The following is a 24,395-nucleotide window of genomic DNA, read 5'->3' as shown; positions in this document are numbered from 1 at the left end:
TTGTTTTCATATCTTGGTTACATAGCCCATTCGCCAAGGGAAAAACAGAGCTCTTGAACCAGCAAAACATCAGTGTAATAAAATATCTGCAAATTAGTAGATTTTGGAAGTAACCATATGAGTCTTCTGTTCATAATGGCATTAAGTGGTGAACATTTAAAAGTGACAGTGTAAGCAAGGAGAATTAGCAAAAGAGTTTTTGTGGCATATGTTTGTATTGTAATTCCACTTTTGTGGGGAATAATTTGTTAGTGGTCCTTCAGTCGTGTTAAAGATTATGTGCTTTTCCATTTGCAAGATGTAACCAGTGTAGGCAAGTTATGGACTCTTCATTTCACTGTCAGTTGTGTTTGTTCCTGCAGAGGGCTGATTGTGTTAGACTGGATAAGGAGGTGGCATATTTTAAGGTTCCTGATTTGATACCTGTGTTCACATAGTAGCAGTGAAAAATTACCCTTCCCCCCTTCTTGTCTTAATCTCTCAGCCTGTATATAATTTTGTAATCTGAGATAGTCAGGGCAGACATATTGCTTTGGGCACACTGCTCTGTAACTCAGATGAAATCTTGCTTTAAACAAAAACAGATACAGCATTTTCTCACAGTTCTTGTATCCTGTCCTAAAAGAGTCTGAGTCTCTGTAGTTGAGAGTTTCCGTCTCAAAACTTTCACAGTATTCTTTTATTGCTGTCATGGGTTTTTGTGTCAGTCCTTTTTCTCCTGATCAGCTTTCTATCTTATTTAATACTTGCTGTTTTCTTATGGATTATTTTAATGCTTGCTCATGAGAGCTATTAGAAAATGAATTTTCTTGATGCTTCCTACTTTTTAGGCATCAAAACCTAGTGAGTTTTCCCTAATATAAGCCTAAGAGCTTCTGACAAGGACAAGTGTAAAATCAGCTTTTCAGGCAGTTGTACTATGTGAGTGTGTGTATGTAAGTATAACACAATACAGTGGAAGATGGATGAGTGCCCAACATTGAGTTCCATTTCTATTATAAAAGTAAAGGTGTTTATAAATTCACAATTCAATTCCATTTTCATTTACCATGATGACAATTGAATGTAAATATTATTTTTCTTTGTGAACCTGGGGCTAAGTCAAAATGCATGTTGTGCTGTTTGCTTCCCAGCAGTGGAAGAAATAGAACTTTTGGCAATGGGTATATAATAAACAGTAAACCTGTTTGTTTATGACAATTGCATAAAATATTTTTTTCCTCTGAAAATGGAAAACAATTATATAGCTGATTGCTTCAAGCGTGTTTAAAAAAAAAGTTTTTGATTATGTTTTCCCTGGTTGTCTTCTCACCTTATTAAGCTTAATTTTCTGTGTTTGTGTATTACTGTTTCTTTCCCCTGTCTACTCATGCATCTGTTGCAATAATATATGCTGTGAAATCTCACTGCTGACTTTGCCTCATATGTCTCTGTTTTGGGTGGAAGCTGCTCTCATCTCAGTATTCTGGATCCATGAAGGAGTTAAATTATTAAGTTTCTTCCTGAATACAGGTAGACTATGCCACTAGGTTTAACCTAGCTCATGGTATTATACCTGCTCTTCTCAGGTCACAAAAGTATAATGTTGCTCTTTTTAGGTTCTCTATAAACAAAAACATGATGCTGAGAAAGGATTTTCAGACTATGCACGTATGAGGGAACCTCCAGATGTTAAACATGCCATGGAAGTCAGTAAACACCAGAGTGATGTAAGTACTCCCCCATCTGAAATGAGTGTGCTTGTTTTGGGTAGATACATCTGTTACAGCTTACTGAAATGAATTGGGCATGGAATATTTCCATATTTCCTTAGTTGCTATTTTTTATTAATTATTAGCTTTGAAGTAATTTAGGACATGGTATGTGTATAAAATGTGCTATGAGTAACAGTATGTGAATTTTATTATGAATACAGTAGGAAAATGGTAGTTACTGTTTATCAATAGCAACTAAGTGCTATCACTTTGAAATAAAATTGCAGGCACAGGTTTTCTGAATTCACTTGTAGCTACTTTTAAAGTGTATAAAATTATTTGTTTAAATGAACACCAGTGTTGTTTCAGTGTATCTGCCAATACTTGGGTAGTTCTTCAGGATTGCTGTATAGAGGAGACAAGTGTGCTGTTTCTACCCTGTTCTTGCACATTTTTATGCATATGAAGAAGTTTGTTCCTGTCATGAATACGTATCAAGTGAATTTTCCAAATAACTTAATAGACTTATATATTATTTATTTTACAGAATTTCAGCCATAATGTTTGATTTGATGTCTGTGCTGGTTTATATCATTTGATCAAAGTATTCATTCTTGTAGTTTTATTTAGATAACTTAAAAATAATTAGGAGTAGTTAGCAATATTTTGAAAGATGATTGCTTTATTTTTTTTTCAGCTGCTTGTTATCTTCTTGAAGTTCTGAAGGTTTTCACAATATAAAAGCCTAATAAAACTCTAATTTCTTATTAGAATCAGGTCAGGTTTGATTTCATGGTCAAGCTAGAATTTACTAGCTCAATGCATCATTGCTTGGGGCAGAAATGCTAGATTAGAGTCTTGAATGATACAGACACAAATTTGAAGAAAAATTTATATTAGTTTTAGGTTTTGCAAAAGCTTACTTGTGAGAAAAACAAATTTTAGGAAAAGATTGGTTAAAATAGTGATGCCATTTTAAGGAGTACACAAAGCTTTTAAGAACAGCTGATGTGTAACCTTAAAGGTTTGATGCAGTTCAATTCTTATTTAGCTAACCAAATCAGTTGAAGTTGACATGTCATTTTACAACTCTTTTTTCTTAGATAAATGGGATATATGTTTGCTGCTAACAGTGTAGAAAACATAGCTAGGATGTTCATTTTAAATTATCTTAAATTTACCCCATCGTCCCTTATGAACAGTGCAACAAACACTCTTAGGTTATGGAGGCTGAAAACTAAATGTCAGTGCTAGATGTATGTCTGTGTGCAGAATCTTGACAGCTGGCTGCTGATTAAAAGGCTGCTGGAAAACTTCAGGGAAGCATTATGTTTGAAGAATAATTTTTTCTTCTGCTGGGAAATACCTGCAATGGAATTCCCAGCAGTAATTTGCAACCTGCCTTGATTACAGAATTCCCTCTTCCTGTCAAACACTGTCCATTTCTGCTGTTGGAAGCATCAGGGTGTCACACTGACAGAGCTTAGGAGCTGGGAATGTGAATGCCTCTCCCCAGAAGCAAGAGGTTTTTTATTTACCTAGCAGTAGGAATGATGGTGAGCTGCTAGAAAAGGGAATAATGCTGGAAAGAGAAATGTGAATCCCTCTCAGAGAAGGAGCTAGGAGGGACTAGGAGGAATATGAGACAAGTTCCTGTGGCAAATTCATCATAGTTTGAGGGTTAGTATGCTAGTGCAAAACCTATTCCCCTTCTACAGCTGTATATCACCTGCTAATAGAATTAAGGAGAGCAGGTCACAGATGTGAGGATAAATGAAATTCAGTTGTTTCATCTTTCACCCTTAAAACAAGCAGAAAAAGAGAAAAGGAAATGAAGGAAAACATGGGAGGGAAGGATGTTTTGATAAATGAGAACTTTTAACAGCATGTTAGAAATAATGAAAAAATATGACAGAAATTATTTTCAGCCTGAGCAAACTTCAAAAAATCAAATAAGTCATCCAAATGCAACACGAAACTCTAACCAGTTAGTTCAATGTGTTTAAGAATGGATTCTTTCTGGTTGCTCATGATTAACTGCAGTGAAATGGGTAAATAACTATCACCCATAAAGGACCAAGTGATGTAGGTCTGGTTATTCAGCAGAAGCACACATCTCTTGTGGGTAATATTTGGGCATCATGGTGAATATCTGTGGATTTCTTCTTTTGTATGTGCAGGCTTAATTAAGAACCATGTGAGTTTTCATCTTGGAGTCAGAATGTGGAACAGCGAGCATCCCAAATATGGAGCGTTTGTCTTTCCAAACTATTTCAGGGTATCTGTGTAATCACAGCTTTGAAAGTGCAGGGGAAAAGAAGGGAAACTACTTGGCAGGTAGAAGGACAAAGCTCTTTTATCAACTGTTCAGCACAGTTTACCTGTGGGAGCAGAATGCATGTTTACCTACAAGGCTCTGCCAACTCAATTCAACCTGGACATGGAGGGTCTGAGTCTAAGAGGATTAGGATGTGTTTCAGACTATTTACTCAGCCTTAAAATAAAGCTGACATTTATACTCAACTCTGTGAAATGTGTAATTTCCTTTAAAAATGAAAACTGTATTCAGCTCACCATACATTTGCGCCGACATTTTGAAACTGTCATGTGCTGTAGGCCTTCACACCACTTTGAATATCATTAACATTCTGGGCATGTTAATGGGCATCATTAGTATGTTTGGGCAGAAACTAGGTAAGAGGGAAATACTGTAAAAACTCCTGAACAATGTGATAATGTCTAATATAATAATTTTTCTCTTTTTTATACTTAGACTGAAGAAAATTGCTCTCAAATGAACACAAGTAACTTTTCTAATGACAGGAAATATACTTTAATAACAATTTAAATAATGCTTGAAGGAAAGCATGTTTATCCAAACCAGAGTACTTTTCTGTATAAATTGTGTTTTGTGTTTTGTGAAGTGAATGTTAATGATGTGACTATGGCACACAAAGTCATTTTCAGAAGAGCAAAGTAGAGAGCAAATATATACTTTGTCTCTGCTTAGCTGATCAGATATCTCATCTGGAAGTTGCCAAACGTGAGACCAAAACTAAGTGATGGTCTTAAAACAGTGTCATGTCACATTTTTGCTTTATGTGTATATTTGAGTATCATATGAATAGCAGAATGTAGTTGAATGGTGAAGTGACATGACAACTAAATTTCTAAAGTAAAGAAACTGTTTGCTAGTTGTATCTATGTGGAAGCTGCATGTAGCATTTGATGAAGATACTCAAAGCTGTGCATCACACTTTTGTCTGTTCCATGACCTGGTGCATCACTGGGCCTTTTGAATAGCAAAACAAATATTTTTACAGCAGTTTAAATGTTCTGCTTTGTTAAAATGACTGATTCTCCTCACAACATTACATGGTATGAAGTAAGGATGTGGTCTTCTGATTTTACAAATAAGAAAACCACAGCGCATTCATATATGGACCTTTAAAAGGCAGTTTGCACATCTGATTTTAAAGCCGGGTATCTTTTATACTTACCTACAAAGAGTGCTTTTTTAGAAATGTTAGTTGACAGCTGGACAAACTTCTGATGTATATAGATACACTTTCCACTCCACATGAGGTCAACGATAATTTATATGTTTCACTCACCCATCTAAATTTGAATTTTTAAGATGTCTATATTGTATTAGGAGTAAGTTATTTTTAATTTTCAGGATACGGTGCAGTCACAATCCACACACACAGAAAAAGTACATTATTTCTGATAAGACCAAATCAGCAGATCTTAAACTGGATGTGCTTAAATGCCATCAGTAGCATACCCAAATGTTATTGTTTGTTTTGATGTAGATCACAGTAAATTCAGGCTTCTTCTGTCTCTCTGTTCAGTATCTGTATTAGGAAAATCACCTTTCTGACTAACTTTCTGCTGACAGTGGTTGTCAACAGTAGGTCCCACTGGACCACTTCCAACTGGTGCTGAAAATGATGTTTACTCCTGGTGTAATTGGGACCAATCAATTTTAAGGCCCGTTACTGGAAAGGATGACTGCATCAATCTGTAGTGGGCCAGAAATGTGTTTGTCTCTTTTACACAAGCCGGAAAACAGTTTTCAACATCATTTGAGCAGGAATTAGAAAAGCTGTTGCCAATGATGATTGTCACCAGCTAGTCATTTTCTTAGTGTTGATGGACCCCGAAGTGTAGATGAGAGGAAAGAGGGCAGAGACACAGCTGAGAGGCCATTACCTAGTGGACTTAACAGCTCTTAGAAAATACTAATCAGGGGCAAAGAGTGAGAGACAAATTCTTATGAAGACAGGTGTGCCTGACTTCTTGCTAAATCCTTAAGAGGGCAAAATGTGTTCATAGCTGCTTGTGCATATTTGAGTAATTTATTATGTATTGTTTGGAATAGTTTTGGTGTTGGAATAAATGAGAGGATAGAAGATTTCAAGAAAGGTCTGAATCTCTTAAACCCAGGTTTGCTTGGCTCACCATGTAGAAGCTTCTGTTTGTTGATTGACAGTCTGAGATGTTTTGCAGCATTGTTAGAAATCTGTTTACTTTATGACACTGAAGTGCATTCCACTATTCCTGTAAAGTGAAGCATCTTCCAGACCCTGCTGGAGTAACTATTTCATCATATTTATCCTCAGTGGACCTTATGCATTTTATAAGAGCTCGAGGTTTGGCCCTGTTAAAATCAGTCTACTAATTATGAGCATATGCTCCATACTTTGCAAAAACCAGTTGCAATTCAGAGTATGTAATCGCATTTGGGATTAAAGATGAGAAATTATTTTGTTCCAATTATTGCTTCACAATAATATTCAACAACGTAACCACTTTTTATTGTAATTTCAAGTTGGTAGAAACCCACTTTAAATGTAGTTGGTATCTGTAATTTACTGTTTTCAGCTTCAGAACTCAAGATGGTACATTTTTTTTCCCTTTTAGTTGCTCCTTCTTGTTTGCTTGCATTTCCCACTGGTTGGCCATAACTCTCCATCTAGGTCTTTCACTGCTGCTCTAAAATTGTTATCTCAGTTACTTTTCCTTTGCAAAAGTCAGCTGGAACAAATTTTTTGTAGACCTGTGGTCCTCATGAAGTGGAGCAATTCTTGAGCCTTTGTTGATAGTTTTTTTAGGTAGAGCCTGAGCGACCCTTTGAAGAGAAGATTGAGTGAGGCCATTGTATAATGTCTGGAAATTCCAGTCAGGGTGTGAGCCTCTTGGCTGAACCAGCTCAGGACAAAAGATGGCTCCTTCTCTGGGTGCTTCTGCTGTTTCCTTTCTTCTGTTGCTTTTCCCCTTTCATGGGCTTCTTCGCTTTCCATCTTCTGATGCCCATGGGTGCACACACCAAGCTGGTTGCTTTGCCCTGTCAACATCTGTTCCCCTGCTCTCTCAGAATAGCTCTGGTTTTACTGTTCTAACATAGCACTATTAAAAAAAAAAAAAAATCACTAGATGGAACAGAATAGCAGCTGTGTAATAGAGGCCAGCAGAGTGTCCCAATGGGAGAGGGTCAGCATCCAGGGATTGAGGTTATTCAGGAAATGGGAAACATATTTTTTCTTTCTTTGGCCTACCTCTGACAAACTACTGTTCTGCTGCATAACATTTTTATTCTCACTGGAGTATGACAAGCTGCAGAATGGAGCAAATATATATTGCAGACATTTGTAAAATGCTAGATGACTTTCCCTCAGACATAAGTAATAGGTATACTGGTTTAGGTGCAGGAAGAATAATAATTCACTCAGGGAAAGATATAGCAATTGGCCTTGCATCTAATATAATTGGAAATGGTGAAATATAAAGGACTGTCACTGTCTTATTTCTCCCCCCCTTCCTTTCCCCGAAATTAACCACAATCCATTATTTCATGTACTATATGATCATGTCATTTGGGAGCAATAAGTGACCACATTTCCTCAACTTTATCACCACTGTTCTTGATTCTCTGATGTTAAATTCACTACATTCCTAATTTCTATTTTGAGCACATATGCTGGCCCTTAATTTGCAATTTACATGGATCATAGGGTGCTATTCAGAAACCTGTTTCTGCTGCCTTTGTGGTTTTCACCTCACCTCATGTGGTCATTAGGATGAACAGCATATAATTAGCTAAATTCATGTACAGTCCTGAATTGCAAATGCTTCTCTCTACCTCTAGTTTCTTAAAAATTAGAGAAGATCTAAACATAACTAAAACAAAAGTTCCAATGATTTACATAAGCTGTAAGAATCAACTTTTGTTTTGTATGTATGTGATAATTTGGGCTGAATGCATCGAACCTATTTATTTGTTTCTTTTATTAGTGATTACACTTGTGTGTCATGGCAGATTAAAAATTATAAGATCTATTTGTGGGCAGGCAGCCAACAGTGAAGCCTGTTTAGCTTGTCTGCTTAGCTGAAGCCATATGGACACAAAATTACTTTCCTGTTGCATGTAAAATATTTGCCAAAAAGAAATTTTTTTTTCAGTTTCTTTTTGCAATATAATTTTTATGAAGTATTTTTGTCACTGACTGCTGCAGTTTGAGTTTGTTGCATTGTACTCAGAGTGAAGCTTTACACTGGAAATCGGAGCAGAGGTTATAATAAGAAACTTCAAGCTGAGAACTTTCTTGCTGGTGACATACTATCTTGAGTGGTTGATTAACTTTGTGAAGCAACAGAAGAAAATCTAAAAGATTTCCCAGTAAAGGACAAAATGTTACTTTACTTTCTCTTTCCTCTAAACTTTATTTTACGTTCTCCAGCTTCTGCCTGGAACTTTAATTTGTCAGTCACTTTTGAATACCGGGGACAGAATGTCATTAAGAATAATTCAGTAAGACAGCCCTTGGAAATTGGCTTAGATTGACACATGTGCTAGAGCAGGAAAAAGTTGACAAACCTTGAAGAGGGAAAAGCAGGATAACTTATGGAGCTCTATAATGTTCCTGAGGTCTATGCTGCTCCTGTGATTACTTTGCTTAATGGAGAATGTTTAGACTCTCCTGTCTGTGGTTGAGCCTTCTGGCCAAAGGTTTCTGAGCCCATTCATTATGGTAGTGGCTTTTGCTCAACATGCTGGAACACTCAGCCTGCTTGTTCCCATGATTGTGCAAAGGAGCAAATAAGTGGCGTTGTGGGGATGCTGAGGTGGAGTTGTATCATTGAATTACATACAAGCTACATGTCTGTCTAGTACTGAGAAAGAAACTCACTATGATAGAATTACAATTTCTCTTCAGTGTTGCTGCAATCTGCTAAGCTGCAGTACTCAGTATCAGAGCAGGAGCTAGTTTATATTAAAATTGGTACAACATAGGAAAAACCTATACTCTTAAAAGTCCTCTGAAATTTTATGGCAAAACTTAATATTTGTGTCTTTGCCATGCTTTAATTTTCCACTATGCTTATAAGTAAAACCATTTTTCTTTTTCAAATTGTATTTTATGCTTCTGAATTTCTTCCTTATCATGTTACCTTGTATGTGGGTCTTACCTTACAATCCCTGTCAAGCAGGACTCTGTTGGAATAAATTAGATGGAGTTCTATTTAGTTTTATGTCTGATTTGACAAGTCATTCAAAGCTTATTTATAAACTTCAAACTTTATTGTTTATTTTAAACAAAACTATGTTTTCTTTGTCAGGTATCCTATAAGAAGGATGTGCAAGATACTCATAGATACACTGAAGTGCTGAACAGACCAGACATAAAGAAGGCAACTGAGATAACAAAGATAATAAGTGATGTATGTTCTCCTTTTACTGTCTTTCTAATTTTTTAGACATGTAATTTTTTTATTCCAGTTTTGATCAGATTTTTTTAGAATGCTACTGGAATTCTCAAATGTCTTGGACAGAAAACCTGCACCTCCAAATCTGATAGGAAGATTTGATTAAAAGAAATCCAAACACTGCCAAAACAAACCAGTCTTGCCTGGCAGATTAGAAAGCTATGGGTTTCTCCTTTTTAGATGTTGACAGTAGGATCTTTGAAAATATTGGTAATTGATGTAAGGACAACATGAAAATTGCTAAAGTTGGTTTTATTTCAGCTTTATTCGTGATAACCATTCTCAAGTTAAGTCATGTGCTTGTATACTATTCTGCACTTCAGAAGACATCCCAAGCCTTTTTTTTTACCTTGGTATGAGAGAAGCTGGCATCCCAGGATACCCCTACCTCTTCAGCCAGCAGAGACAGGAAAACGGAATTCCCTGCTGTCCTTCCAAGAGCTGTGCAGATGCTGCTTCTTTCACAGGGGTGCTCCTCCCTGAACTCCCCTCTCAAATTCTTTGCCCTTCCACTGTGACCTCGGCTAATGGACAGATGAAGGAGCAGTTTAAGAAGCAGCAGTGTGTGATTCAGTTCAGTATTTTATTGTAGACAAGCCAAACAATATATATACTTAAAGCCTTGAGTCAAGTTTTTAAGTAATTAATTAAATATAAGACTGACTAGACACATTTGGAGAGACAGATTTAAGAGATTGAAACTCACCTTTCAATATTCAAGATTTTACGAAAACCAAGAACTTCTACTAAGTGCTATGCTCAGCGTGCAAATTTGCTAATTGCTGTTCAAGTGCTCTTAGAATTAGAGTGCTTTGGGACTTTTATTTCTTCCAGTCTATTCTTATGACATGTTCTTGCTGATTCACAGTGCTTGAGTAATGAAATAAGCCTGTTTCAGGCAATGGGTGATTTAGTTTGTGGTATTGCAAAGCACCTATTGTTGATTCATCTGTATTTTTTTCTGATGCATCGTGGGGAAAAATTGCAGCAGTTTGCATGGGAGGCAGTTCAGCTGGAGAGATCAGGTAACTAACCTTGCGGGACTAATTCAGCTCTGTGACACCAGTGCAGTCTCACTGACATCCAGCGAGACTGCAGTGGTAAAACTGAGAGTGGAATTTGACCTTACAGTTCAAAAAAGTTGCCCCTCAGACTAGTTTTATTTCAAGACTACTTTCAGCTGCTGCAAATCATCTTGGGTTAACTGTAATAAGAAATGCTGAGCCACTGTGACTCATTCTGCCTTGATCGGGAGGACAATATTTCTCTGGCTTAAGCTGTGCATTTGGTTAAAATTGAATTTTGTGAATGCTGCACATTGTGTTTTACAATTAATAAATATTATATTGTTAAGGAGCTGAACCCTGAGAAGGGCTTTACTCAGAGCTGATTAGAACAGTAGTGTCAATGCAGACCATTACATTAGACTTTTTCTACTAGCTTTAATGCTTACATTTCTCTTGATAAAACAAACCTGAACAATTTATTAGTGATTCATATCCACCCCCCGCTTTTTTTTTTTTAAATTTTATTTATTTATTTTTTTTTTATTTTAAGGCAAAGTACAAAAAAGGAAGGGGAGAACTGAATAAGGAGTCTGCTGTGCTTGGAAGACCCGATTTTGAACATGCTAAAGGAGTTTCAAAGCTTTTAAGCCAAGTAAGATTCTCCATCATTTTACAATGATTTAATCAAAATACCTCATTCCTAGTACTGCAAAGAAATACTTAGATTTTTAGATGCTTATCTCTAATGGCCTTGAAGGTTATGTTCTCAAACTTTTCATGTAGTATTGCAATGACTGGTAAATTTTGGATTCTTGGGAAACCAAATACACATTTTGAAGCAAAAATATGATGAACTTTGTCTCTTGTGGAGATGGTGTATATTTATACAGATTTTCTAGGATTTCTAAAATACTATCTGTATGTAATTTAGAGGCAAATTTTGCTCCTCATTCAGTTTGAGTGGAACCTTACCCTGTGATTAATCCCACCGAAGTAACTGAGGTCTTTTGTGTAGCTGCTTGCTAATGTGAGTAATGGGATCTGAATTTGGCCTGACATGTAAACCACCCGCCTTCCTTCCCCTGAAACTGAACCTTTTATGTACTACAGTTATATATTAACCTCAAAAAAAAAAAAAAAGTCCTTAACTGAAAAGAAATCTGAAATACAAATATTCCCTCTTTCTCTTAGTAGTTTTCTACTCATGAGATGTACATGTAAGACTCTACTACAGATCATCTTGCCATTGTGAGAACAGATTTTTCACTGTTGATCTTTTTTTTGTTTTTTTTTCCCCCTTTTTCCCCTCATTTTTTTTTTTGTTTGAAGTAGTTAACAGTGCCTTGCATAATCCGTGCTAGTAATCCTGTCCAGCTACCATTGGAGCTTTTGAAAACCCAGAAACTGCCCTCCTGTAAGAGGAGGATGGTGCCCTTTGATTGGAGGCTGTGTCAGCCTTCCCAAAGCAAAAAACCTCTCAAGTGTAAACAATGTATATATTAGGACAGACTCGATATCAGTGATATGTAAAAAATAGGTGTGTTTTGGCCAGATACTAAATGTCTTCCCTAGAACTAGCATAAAATGAGAATAATATGTCCTAGAGGACAAGCTGAAAAACAGTGTAGTGTCTGCAGGAGGTAGAGCTCCTTTTGCTGTTATCCATAGATACCTGCATTCACACCATTGTAAACTTTGAAGCACAAGGAGAAAAAGAAGGAAATAAATATTTTTATTGCTTTGTTGGTGATGTGCTCAGAATCAAAATGGGATTGTGTTTTTCAAATAGATTTCTGTCTTCTATTTTATAGTGGATCATGTTCTCATTTCTCTGCTGATGGGCAAGTTTGCTAAGAGATTATGTTGTGTTTAGCATTGTGCAGGCTTGGAAGTCAGCCTGTACTTTCTAGCAAGCACCAGTGTGATGCTGCTCAGACCTGAGTGTCACTAACAGGAAATAGGACTGTCATTTAGCAAACATGTTCAATGGTTTTTAAGAGGGTTCGTATCCAAATTTTGTGTGTAATGTCCTTTATATCTACTCAATGGCTGCCTACACACTCCTGTCCTGCAGCTCACTCCTGTGAGTTTGCAGCTGTCTGTTTTTGCCAATGAGACCAAACCATAACCCTTTCCAATAGCCCTGTCCATCTTCCCAAGCCTGGTACCCATGAGATTGTGGCCAACAATCACAAGTGAAAAATATCAGCTGGATCATGGGGTCCTGCAGGCTGATGAGCCAGCTACGTGGAAGGCTTCATCAATGCACTTTTTATCTTGTTTTTGTTAGATGTGCTTTTTATCTTGGACAATGCAAGCTGCATCTGCAAATGCTTTATAATAGGGCCTCTTCACTGCCAGGAACTGGGATGGCAGCAGTTCTAGTTGAGATCCTTCTGTGGAAGGCAGCATTTGCAGTGCAATTTTAACTTCTTTAGAGAGTCCAAATAGTGCAGAAGGTGTAACAGAAAGGGAGAAGTTGACAAAATGTATATTTCATTTGGTTTATTTGTAAAGAAAATTCTTACTAAACCTTGGTGGTCTGAACTCTGCAGTCACTGGCCCTGGATCTGAGTTTTGGGATCCTTTCTTGTATTGTCCCCTCCTCAGTCTAAACTACTGCTTTGCAGTGTGTGTGATGGGGAGTGTGCTTTCAGAAACGGGGGCAGCACCTCAGCCTGACACTGCCTGCAGCAGCGTGAGGGGGCAAATCCTGGGCAGCCCTCAGCAGCAGGGAGGCACTCAGCAATTCCCCCACGTCCTCTGAAGGCAAGGCAGTGGCCATGAGTTGTCTAATGATCTTATATATTATTTGAATCATTATAACACTTAGGCACACTAATCATAAATCAAGAGCACAGAAAAATGAAGATGACCCCTGTGTCCAAAGAGCAGGGTGGTGGGGCACGATGAGGAATGCACCTGTGCTAGAGGAGAGAAAGAGACCTAAATATGGGTCAGTCATGTCAGTCCTCTTCATGCAAGGATCATGAAACAGGCTTGTAACACTTACAAGATTTAAAAAAGAGTAAAGTTAATGATCTCTTTATTGTCTCCAGACTTTCTGGCTTTTGGAGTTTCCATTTGTTACTAGAAAATGGGAAGATCATAAACTTTTTGTGTTGATAGTTGATAATCTCCCTTAATTGCTTAAATCTATAAGCTGTGACATGCAGAGAAATATTAGTTATTTGACCCTCACAGTAAATTTGCAAAGTTGACAATTCTGATGGATGTAATGGGAAGAGAAGATGATAACATGTTTTAATGTGGTGCATATGGGTAGGTAATTTAGGGAGTATACAGAACAGGAGCAAGAAGAGGTCAGGCAGTGTGGGTGTAACGAAGGGAGAAAGCAATCAAGGCAAGCAGGAAAGCAAACAAAGCGAAGAAAATAGTGTTAATGTTTGACTGGCACTCAAGGCTCTACAGAAATCACTGTTTCCTCTCTCTCTCTCCTTTCTTTCCTTTTTAATTTTTTATTTAACAAAGCTTTTGACAACAACAGCAGCAAAAATAATAGCTCCCAGAACTAGTATATTTACCCACAGCATGTGGTAACCCTTTTCTGTTGATTTTAAATGAAATTTAAAACAGAAACTGTGTTAGCCCTTATGAAAACATGAAGCTTGTCAATTTGCCGAGTGTGCATTGTATAATTTGGGCTATATTTTTCTATTTTTAAAATTAAAACAAGCTCTTGTTCATTCCCTCTTTATGTTTTTAATGTATATTATTAGCTTTTTCAAAGAACTGCTGATATTAAGTATTCCACTTATGGTGTTCAGTAACTGGTTTTAAGATAAATAATTTTGGATATTCATATTTGTTGCTGAATCTGGCGCTTATTGTTTTTAAGGATAAAACTGTTAGAGGTAGGATGTCCTTCAAAATGCATCTTCTCTGAGATTTTCAGTAACAACCCAAAGACCCTAGGATTTTCTCAATCTTTTTTTGCTTTAAACTCTGCTAGTGCTTTTAGCAGGGAACTTTTCAATTTTGCTCTTTGTTTATGCTACATTTCCTTCAATATATATGTGCTCTGACAGGTTTTTTCCTTATTTTAAGATGTTTTCATATCGTCATGAGGAAATGCTTTAGCTGCAAGTGTCTGCTTCATCATGGGATCCCAGTGGTTGCATGATTCAATTTTTGCAGTTCTTTGTAAATCTGAACAGTGGGTGATGTCATCCACTTCTGAAACTGAACACTCCCTGTGTGAACAGCTTTGAACTACAGATTTGATTTAGGAATGTTACTGCTAAGCTTCAAAAGACACTGCTCTGTCCAGCTGCAATTCTGACTTTTATAGGTTTTGTGCAAGGTCGATGAGAAGTTTGTTTATCCAGGCCTTATTTAATTCCAGTTTGGTTTTTCAGGGATGTTGTTGTGTTAAAAGCCTGCAGTCTGCTCTTTCTTAAGCAGTCTTTAGAGAGCAACCTCCACGCATTTCTTTTAAATTAACCCCCACCATATAATCTCTAAAAAAATAAACAAACTTAAGACTTTAATGAAGATGGTAAACAAGTAACCATCCTTTTAAGCCCTCATTAAAGTAAAGCTCTTGGTTAATGATGAAGTTTGTAGATAAGTGTCCACTAACAACTGTCAGTTCTACTCCCACTTGTTTGCTCTTCCACCATATTATAGCCTTGCTAAGACCTCCCCCTTTCAGATGGTTTAGAAATCATGAGGTATTTTTCTTCCTTGTTTTTATTCAGAAGTCTTCCTCTCAGGCATGTTTCCTCTCTTTAAACTGCCTTCGCCCTGTTCAATAGGATGATGAATACTGTGTGCTTTCCTTCACCATGACTCATCCATGGGCTTGCTCTTCTTTCTTCACTCTCTCCCACCCCACGCTTCCTTTCAAAAAGGAGAAAGAACCAGAAAGATGTTGTTAAAAGAGAAAGTGTATATCTCTGTAGCTGTCAATGCAGCAAATCCCCTATGACAGGACAGTTAAATGGCTGCTGGAAGTGCTCTGGAGGCAGAGCTGGTGTTCTCTGTTATTACTGTGCTCCGCTTTGCCCAGAGCGACCTGTGTGATGGGGAGGGGAGCAAAGGCAATGAGCTGAGCAGCCAGGGCAGGCAGCAGGGCCTGGAGCTGTGAGGCAGCCCTACTGCAGCCAGAACATTTACACTCACCTTGCCTGGGGAGCTCCTTTAATTTTGGAACCCTCCTGCACATCAGTACACGGGGCCCCATGAAGACTGGGTTCACTGGTCCCACCTCCGTCCTTCAGTGGCAGCAATGTGATCTGAAGTGACTCTAAAGAGGGTCTATTACTGGAATCTCTAGATTGAAATGCATTGCTAAAAAGAATTTAAAATGATGGCATGAAATGACTGCTGCTGGGAGATGGCAAGCCAGTTGTGAGGAGAGGTCCCTTTGGCACCAGCACTTTCCCACTTAACAAGAATTTCAATGCCATGCTGTGCATTTGGTCTGTGTGCACTGCTTGTGGCATTTATTGGCCAGGAGAAGGCAGCCTACAGTAGTTGGGTGCTTAAAGTCTTATGCTTGGTGGTGTTGTGATGTGGGTAAAGGAGTAAAAGACAGTTTTGCTCACCTTACTGTCTTGATCTCTGGATTTTTGAATGACATATTTTCACTGCCTGATATTCATTAGAAGGCAAATTTTGGATACACCTTTTAAGATAGAAAAGCCCTCTGATTTATTCCTTCACTACTTGTACAGAGCATGGATTTGCCTTTGTATTTAGATATATGCTTTTGCACTTGATCCAATGCCAAGGCAAATATCAAACAATATAAGCCAGATGAGTATACCAGAAGGCAATAGATACTGTCTTCTACTGTAAGTGTGAAAGATTATGAAGTTCATCATGTGTTCAGATAAAGTTTCTCTTTGAAAGTAACAATGTTTTAGAATTTCCTTACTTAGAAAAATTAACCTAAGTACTGGAATAATAAAGTAGTGCTTGAACATACATGGCTGGTTCCTGTTTGTGTGGCTTAGTTTTGGTTTCTTGTTATCCTGATTAATGAAATAGTGGACTTTGTGGCTAAAGATAATGAGATTGTGTAAGCTGAATCATGTTGAGGGTCTTTTGCGGCAAGGAAGAACTGAAAAGGAAAAAAAAAAAACCCTCTTCCCACAACGAAGGCTGAGGAAAAAAATTGAAGATTGTTTGAGGTGGCTTAACCACTTTTTCAGGCATTCATGTGGGAATAGAGAAAAAAGGAGTAGGGAAGAATCCATGTATTTATTTAGTGCAGAGCGTGGTAAATTATAATGGATGTTGCATAGGCTCAGATATCAGGTGTCTGCCTAAAATTCATGAAAGCAGCATAATTCAGACTGAACTTTATTCTCCTCCATTATACCCAGCTGTTGGAAAGAAGCAGACATGTGTGCAGAGTCTCCAGATGTTTGATGATCGCTCACAAAGGGAGCAAAGGAGGGAGATACACTATTTGTTCAATTTCATATTTTCAGATTATGAATTCAGTTTTTCAGCATATTTTATGGAATTTTTATGTTTTATTTACTTTTAATGCCATTGTCTCCATATTTATGTATTGCTTATTTCCTTACAAGTGTTGTCATTCCCCTTTTTCTTTTGAATGACAAGAAAAGATGGTGAAGGTGATGGCAGGCAATCATTTAATTATGCTTTCCAGCACTGTAATGTGGTGGGCATTATCCCCAAGAAAGGACTGTACTACAGAGGGATTCCTCAGCGTCTTGTGGGAAATTTTTGGCAGGATTAAAAAATAGACCTGCCTGTTCTGGTGGCAGTCTAGCATAGTGGGAGTGACACGTGGACCCGGTGGTGGGAAGTTTGATTCTGACTTCCCACTTTCAGGTGGTTGAAAAATTTACAAGTGATTTGTTTTACAGATGTTACAATTTATTTCACTTTAGATTTTTTTTTTGTGCTAAAACCATAATTTTGGTGTTAACTATGCTAGTCAATTTAACTTTTGCTAGTCAAATAGTTCTGTATTATTTGATTACTCATGTGAATCATGTGGTCTTGTTTCTGGTTTTTTTTATTGTAAGTCCTTCAGCACCAGTAATCACATATGACAATATTAAAATTTTAGGAAAAATTCAGATACATAAAAATTAATTTGAAACCAACACAAGACTGTCACAGGTGTGGGCAAACTGAATTTCTTTAAACTGTGTTTAATGATTTATGAATAAAGCAATTGCATTTCATAATTTTCTTTGTAGTCTGAATTTTCTGCCTTTTTTGAATGCTATATGTTAATATTAGACATGTTTGTTCTGGTGAAAGGTAAAATACAAAGAGAAGTTCAGTAAGGAAATGAAGAGTCACCAGTACAATCCTCTTGACAGTGCTTCCTTCAAGCAAGCACAGATTGCATCCACCTTGGCAAGTGATGTAAGTTAATTTGCTTTGTATTTTATGTGCATTTACATCCTGAATAACCTAACATTTGTTCACAAAAAGAATTTATTTTTTCATCGAATTAATTCCTCTGAGCTACAGTCTCTGCTATACAGTGTGTAGCACGTACAGCATGTTATCCATTTCTTCTTCTGACCAAGGGCCTGAAGAGTTTTTCATAACCATTTTAGATGAGATTTGTCTCAATTTTGTGTATCAAAAGGTGTGACCACTTTGAGCTACTTGCGTTGTACTTGTTCCCTTTTTATTCAGGAAAGAAATAAACGGGTCTAGAAGCCAATTCTTTTCACCTGTTAGAGGTGCCTGTCTTTAGAGGAGCAAAGTACTGTCATCTCTCCAATGGTTATTGAAGGAGGTTACATGAGCAGTTCAGATCTGGATGTTGGCCTTTTAGGCTTCATTCTTCTGGTTGGTCTTTTCAATGATATTATAAGATACTGCAGTCACTAGGTTCAGCAATGGGTGGCTGCTGCTGGAGCCAGACTGGAGAAAACATCTGTATCAAGTGATACTGCTCTTGGGATGATATATTTAAAAGTGTGTTTAATGCTAGAAATGTGATCTCTTTGAGGCTGTGATCCCAGATAGCCAAAAGGCAAGTCTTCATTCTGTAGTCCAGCATTTCTGAAGTGTGAGGTACCATGCAATGGGAGCAGGAAAACTGGCTCTGGGAAGGGTACAGAAGATTATGTAATTATTTCCAAAATCTAAATGTGTAGTAAAAAATCAGTTGAAGCAGGTATTATTATAAGAAATGGGCAAATTGAAGTGAGGAACGTGATACATATGTGAAAATGACTAAAGGTATTAGTTTAAAAGATTTCTCGTCCAAGACACTTAAGGTAGCTAGTTTTCTTCCTGTAAATTTGGGCATACAGGTCTCAGAAGAATGGAAAATCCTACTGTAGGCTGATGGGAAGTTACTTTCTGCTGCTTCATTAAATGATTATCTTTTGCTTTAGGTCACCATATTGCTTATATGTGCTGCAAGCAATCTGTGTTGGATAAAATATTCAGGAAAAATTCCTTTTAACTGCTATATGTCAAACTTCTAAACTGGACAGTGTGATTCCTGAAGCTGGGAAAAAATAATAAGAGTTAAAGGTTTTTAATATGAATAGACCGAAAGTAGGTCTTGTAGGGGGTGGGAAGGAAGGGGAGAGGAAAACAGAGGCAAATTAATTCTAGCCTGAAAAGTGATACAAAGTGTGGTTTTGTTGTAAGTGTCCTTGTTTGTAGAAAAAGTTTGAGTAGTTCCTAAGTACTTAGCAGAATGAGTCCTATATTGTTCTTTCCTTTTCTTTGAAATAATAGTAGATGACCACCATCTAGTGGCTGGGAGAGATTTTTCAGGGAAGCACTTAGTGTTTTCTCTTTCTGAATGGTCACACTGTAATACAGAGCTGTGAATTATTTTATTAATGTTTAGTGTACATAACCTGAATTTTCTTTCCAGGTGAACTACAAGAAAGATTTGGAAAGCCTACATGATCCAGCATCTGATTTACCAAATCTGCTGCATTTAAACCATGCCTTAAATATCAGCAAAACACAGAGTGATGTAAGTTGCCTTTTTAAGAACAAGCTGAAAAATAAATCTAGTAAGGAATGTACTATGTATAATCACGGTAGGAAACATTTTTACTCTCAAATGTAGTGGAAAATAGTGTTGCAACTGTAGTAGATGAGGGGTGTAGTGAAGAAAACCAGGTTTTTATGAAGACATATTTCAATTCTTAGAACAGATAATATATACCATGGAATAATCGCACAGACTTCTGATGTTGAGTGTTTCTTTTCATATACCTGAAACATTGACTTATTTTTCTTTGTTCTAAAACCTAAAATACTTCTTTCCTTGCAAATCTCATTTTGTCAAAGATCTTGCTTTCATCTGCAAGTCTCTCTACAAAACTGACCATTATGCTAGTTTCCTATTTGGACTTCTTTTCGTGAACAGCCTCTGGAGTATTAGCTTACTTTTGGGCTTCTCTGGCTAAGCTTTTTTCTCCCAACTGTCTGACTCTTCCTGCACTGGGTCAGATAAATTGGCACATGCTCCATTTTGCCACATAGCAAGATATGCCCCTTGATGGGGCTGGTGTTCTAATATATGATCGTGCTAGGGGTTGAAATAGGAAGGGAGAGCTTGGAAACCCCTGGCTCCTGTGCCATGGTGAAGGGTCTTTCCCACCCCAAGAGCACCTATGCTGTGTGTCTGTAAGCTGCATTTGTCATCTTTACTCCAGAAAACACAGCAGGCCTGCAGAACTGCTGTGGAGAGGCATGAGTGGGTGATTTTGGGAAGGAAGGTTGCTTTATGGTTGGCAGGAGTTGAGTGTTTCATAGGCAATTAACTCTCATGAGTAGGAGCATACTGGGTCATTTTTTGAGTCAGTGCCTGCTTATGTCTAAAATAATAAAAATAATTAATCTATATTTGATTTTTGTGGTGATTTTTTTTTGAGAACTGAAGCTTTTTTTTTTTTTTGTCTGTCTCACTCCCTCTGTGAAGGTAACACTGACTATCCCCTTTTGCATGAGTAATAAATGAGTTGGAGTCTTTTTCTTCCTGCATTCTTCATGCACTTTTTGGCCCAGATCTAGTTTCCTTCTAGTATATGGTAAGATTGGCAGTCTTGCTGATTAAATGAACACCCTCAGAATGGACATCATCAGTTTATCACCTTAGCTCTAAGGTTATAGAAACCTGGACTTTCTCTTAAGGCAGATCATGTCTTGCAAAATGTATTTCTTTCTTTTGTCCTGGAGGGGTTGATTCATAATGTCCATGTGCTTGTCAGAGGAATCTAAATACTAAGCCTATGATTTTTGCATTGTTCAGATCCTGGTGAGTATTTTTATTTTGTACAAGAAGAGAAATGTTTTGCTTTGCTAATCCCTAAACTATCCATTAAATAGCTGTCTTTTAAAGAAATCCCATTTTCACAGTCCTTCTCAGAGCTGACCTCCCCATGTCATTGCTTTTATTTAAGCATGGTTTACTCTTCTTCTTTCTCCCTCCTTTTCCAGTGCATTCCATGTGTTCTCCTTGGCTCTCCATAGCTCATACCAAATCTGTTTTTTATTCTGAAACACAGAGCTGCTTCCTAATTGCCTGATTTTGCTGTTTCCCTGCAGTACACCTTTCTCCATTGAACTTTTTGTTTCTCATTATCTTCTCCGTAACATAGCTATGCCTGCACCAGTGTAACAGATGGAAACCTATATGGTTAATTAAACTCATTAACTAATATTGTTGATTGAATGAATGGTTTTGCTTATTGACCTGGAGTGTAGAAGTGTGTACAGCATTATGAAGCACTTATACAGTAATATCAATGCAAGGGTGTTATACAAGTCAATTTCCACAGGAATAAATTCCAACAGTTAAGAGGAAAACTTGATGAGCATCTCTGGACTTAAATAACAGATTTAGACAGGTCAGACTCATCCTAGTTTTATTATTTTGATGAAGAAGAAAATTACAAGGTAGAATTCTCCCTTCATACAGTATTTTCTGGTTTCACTTGGAATGGAAGTAATTTTCCTCCTAGTAGCTGGTGCAGTGCTGTGTTTTGATTTAGGATGGAAACGATGTTGATAATACACTGGTGGTTTAGTTGCTGCTGAGCAGTGCTTGCACTAAGTCTAGGACTTTTCAGCTTCTTATGCAGCCCTGCCATTGAGGTAGCTGGTGGTGCATGGGAAGCTGGGAGAGGACACAGCCAGGACAGCTGACCCAAACTGGCCAAAGGGATATTCCACACCATATAGTGTCATTCTTAGTATATAAACTAGGGGAAAGTTGGCCAGGGGTTCCTTCTCAGGGACAGGCTGAGCATTGATAGGTTGGTGGTGAGTGACTTTTTTTCATTTGCATCTCTTGTTTTTCTCCTTGAGCTTAATTTATTTCTCTTATTTGTTATTTTCCTTTTATTACTGTTTATTATTATTTTAAAGCTTATTTTATTTAAATTATTTAACTCTTATCTCAAACCTCAAATTTTCTCACTTTTACCCTTCTGATTCTCTACCCATCCCCTGGGATAAAGTGTGTGAACGGTTGTGTGGCTGGCTGTAGTTAAACCATGACAGATATATATGTAATTCTGGTATGAACTATGGAGACACAAAATTTGACACTGATATATGTACAACAGCTAGTTTAATGTTTTTCACATTTTAAATCTGTTCTTATTGTGGAGACTTTGAGATACTAATGAAATACCAAAGGGGGCTAAAAAAGGGGGAACTTAGATGTATTTAATTTTAATGAAGTGGGTGAATAAATAGAACTTCAGAGACTGAACTTGGTGCTTTTAGTTCAGCTTAATATAGCAAAAAGTTAAGAGCTTAGCTAAGTTTATTTTATAGAATTTCTTAAAAGTTTTCTTCCATTAACTGAGGAATGGAGTAAAAGTATGAGATCAGTGTCTGTAGATGGAGGTAATTTTAATTTGTTTCCACTACTAAAGTGTTTTTGTTGTGTGACATTTATAATTCTTTCCACTAGGAGGCAAACCCAGACCATGATATGTGTTCCTTTGCACTTCAAGTGTAAATAATAATGTTTATTTTCTATGGAACACAGAAACATCTGACTTTTAGATTAGCAGGAAAACTATTTTCTCTAGGAATGTATAAAAGCTATTTTTTATCATGTCCTTTTTTTTTTTTAATTTCATCACAACATTTTAAATTCACATTTGATAGAACTGCCCAGTTTGTAGGACTGAAATATAGTTCCTTTCTTCTATGTTGTTTCTTTCACAGTTATTTCAAATAGTGTTTAAATTCCAAAGCCTTCTGGATTTTGTCAGTGAAAACAAAATTTTTGGATTTATTTTTGTTTCAGTATGAATATAAGAAATCATTTAAGCAAAACAATTTCTGTCATTTCATTCCAGACACTGCAGAACAAATCTATTTCAAAGAAAATGCAGTGCTTCCAAGTCAGGTATACACAACCACAAATGAACACATCTTGCAAAGACAAAAATGCAGTGTTTTAACAATGATTAAATCATGCACAAAACCACATAACAGATTTCAGTGATGTACAGTGCATGTGCAATCAGAAGAACCCCATGAGGAGAGAGAAGAATGTTTTTGCAGGACCCAAGCCTAATGGAGAAGCCTGACAGGGAAAGTGAAATTCAGACATTGCTATTTTTGAAGAGACATAGAAATTAAAATTACATTACTTACTATAAATGTAATATTTTGATTTGTAGCTATTTGCTTTCCTTTAAGGCTTCTGTAGACTATTCCATCATGCCCCACACTGACTGATGAAGGTAAGTAATGTGTTTACCAGTCTTAATCAAAAGAGTGTGAATGAATGAGTTCAGAAGGCTTCTCCAGGTTTCCAAACAAGGTGTATTTCCTTTGTGAGTTAGCAGAAAGGAGTAAGTTGATATCTTAACCCTGTGTCCTTCACTGTGATTTTGCTGCCAGTTATAAGGTCATGGTCCTTGGTAGATGTGAGGGGAGTGTTGGTGCAGGACAGGGCCTTTCCAAAGCAGCAGTTTTCCTTCAATTCTTCTTCCCACAGGTACAAACAAAAGTGCATCTGAGAGTTGTGCTTCTGAGCCCGGAACAAAGACCTGTGGAGCCTGGCTGTGAAACAGATTTTGTTGCTGTTACAGTAAATGTGTTGTTTTATGGAAACAGCAAGGGATTCTATTAAAAAGCTGCCAAGTGTTCAGACATAGGTCATTTGGCCAAACCCATGCAGTTAGTTTAAGGATTGTACTTGATGGTCCTTATTTCTGTTGTCTTCAAAGTCCACAATTTCTAGGTCTGAATTGTGTAGAAAAGGAATAAATGACGCCAAAACATACTACCTTGCCTAACTGTCCAACAGGTTAAGTTTGGGAGAAGCCTTCCAAATCAAAACATCTAAGGAGCATGGCTAAGACAGGATTTGTTTCTTGCCAAGGCAAGCAATCAGATCTCATTCTCTCAGCTGTTAACAGACTTTATTTTAATTTTATTAGGTCAAGTACAAAGAAAATTATGAAAAATCTAAAGGCAGATCAATGCTGGAGTTTGTGGATACACCGATGTATCAAGTTTCAAAGGAGGCTCAAAAGATGCAAAGTGAGGTAAGTAAAAATGTACTTTTTGAACAAGTAAAATTTAGATCAACGGAGAAGTTAACTGACTCAGGTTAAGAAAATGTACAAAGCAGAGAATAAATTGTGGATATGGTAGAGTTATACTGAGTAGATGTCTTTGCGCTTCTGTAGTTCAGTTCTTCTTGTGAATTTGTTTTTTTTTTCTCAAAAGGCCATTGGTACTAAGAGTACCACACACATCATATAATTGAGAATAAGCTCAATAGGTCATCTAGATCAGAGATTAATAACTTTTAAAATTTTCACTTGAATTCCATCTTGAGGGAAGGATGGTTCTCATGTGGGAGCAAGTGAAGCCACAAAATCCAGTCCAACCCCATGATTTAGCTGAAACAGCCTCCTGCCTATCCAGCCTGGGAAACTCATCAAGGAAGAGG

General features: G+C 37.2%; 1 protein-coding gene across 9 annotated transcripts in view; it reads left to right on the top strand.

Moving 5' to 3' along the window:
* Window positions 1-24,395, top strand: part of NEBL (nebulette) — a 258,063-nt gene that overhangs the window by 172,754 nt on the left and 60,914 nt on the right. For 6 of the 9 annotated variants that reach the window (XR_013341177.1, XM_077788453.1, XM_077788445.1 and 3 more), the window contains 6 exons: window positions 1,599-1,709; window positions 9,318-9,419; window positions 11,022-11,123; window positions 17,741-17,848; window positions 19,332-19,436; window positions 23,878-23,985. The exons of the other annotated variants lie outside the window; for them this stretch is intronic. Coding sequence is in view for 5 of the 6 variants with exons in the window: in XM_077788453.1 (XP_077644579.1) it covers window positions 1,599-1,709; window positions 9,318-9,419; window positions 11,022-11,123; window positions 17,741-17,848; window positions 19,332-19,436; window positions 23,878-23,985 (636 nt within the window). In the remaining variant the exon portion in view is untranslated. The remainder of the gene's footprint in view (window positions 1-1,598; window positions 1,710-9,317; window positions 9,420-11,021; window positions 11,124-17,740; window positions 17,849-19,331; window positions 19,437-23,877; window positions 23,986-24,395) is intronic. 9 annotated transcript variants of the gene reach the window in all.

This window comes from Lonchura striata, chromosome 1 (genome assembly GCF_046129695.1).
Source record: "Lonchura striata isolate bLonStr1 chromosome 1, bLonStr1.mat, whole genome shotgun sequence".
In the NCBI taxonomy this organism is placed as follows: domain Eukaryota; kingdom Metazoa; phylum Chordata; class Aves; order Passeriformes; family Estrildidae; genus Lonchura; species Lonchura striata.
This window is presented reverse-complemented; position numbering and strand designations above follow the sequence as displayed.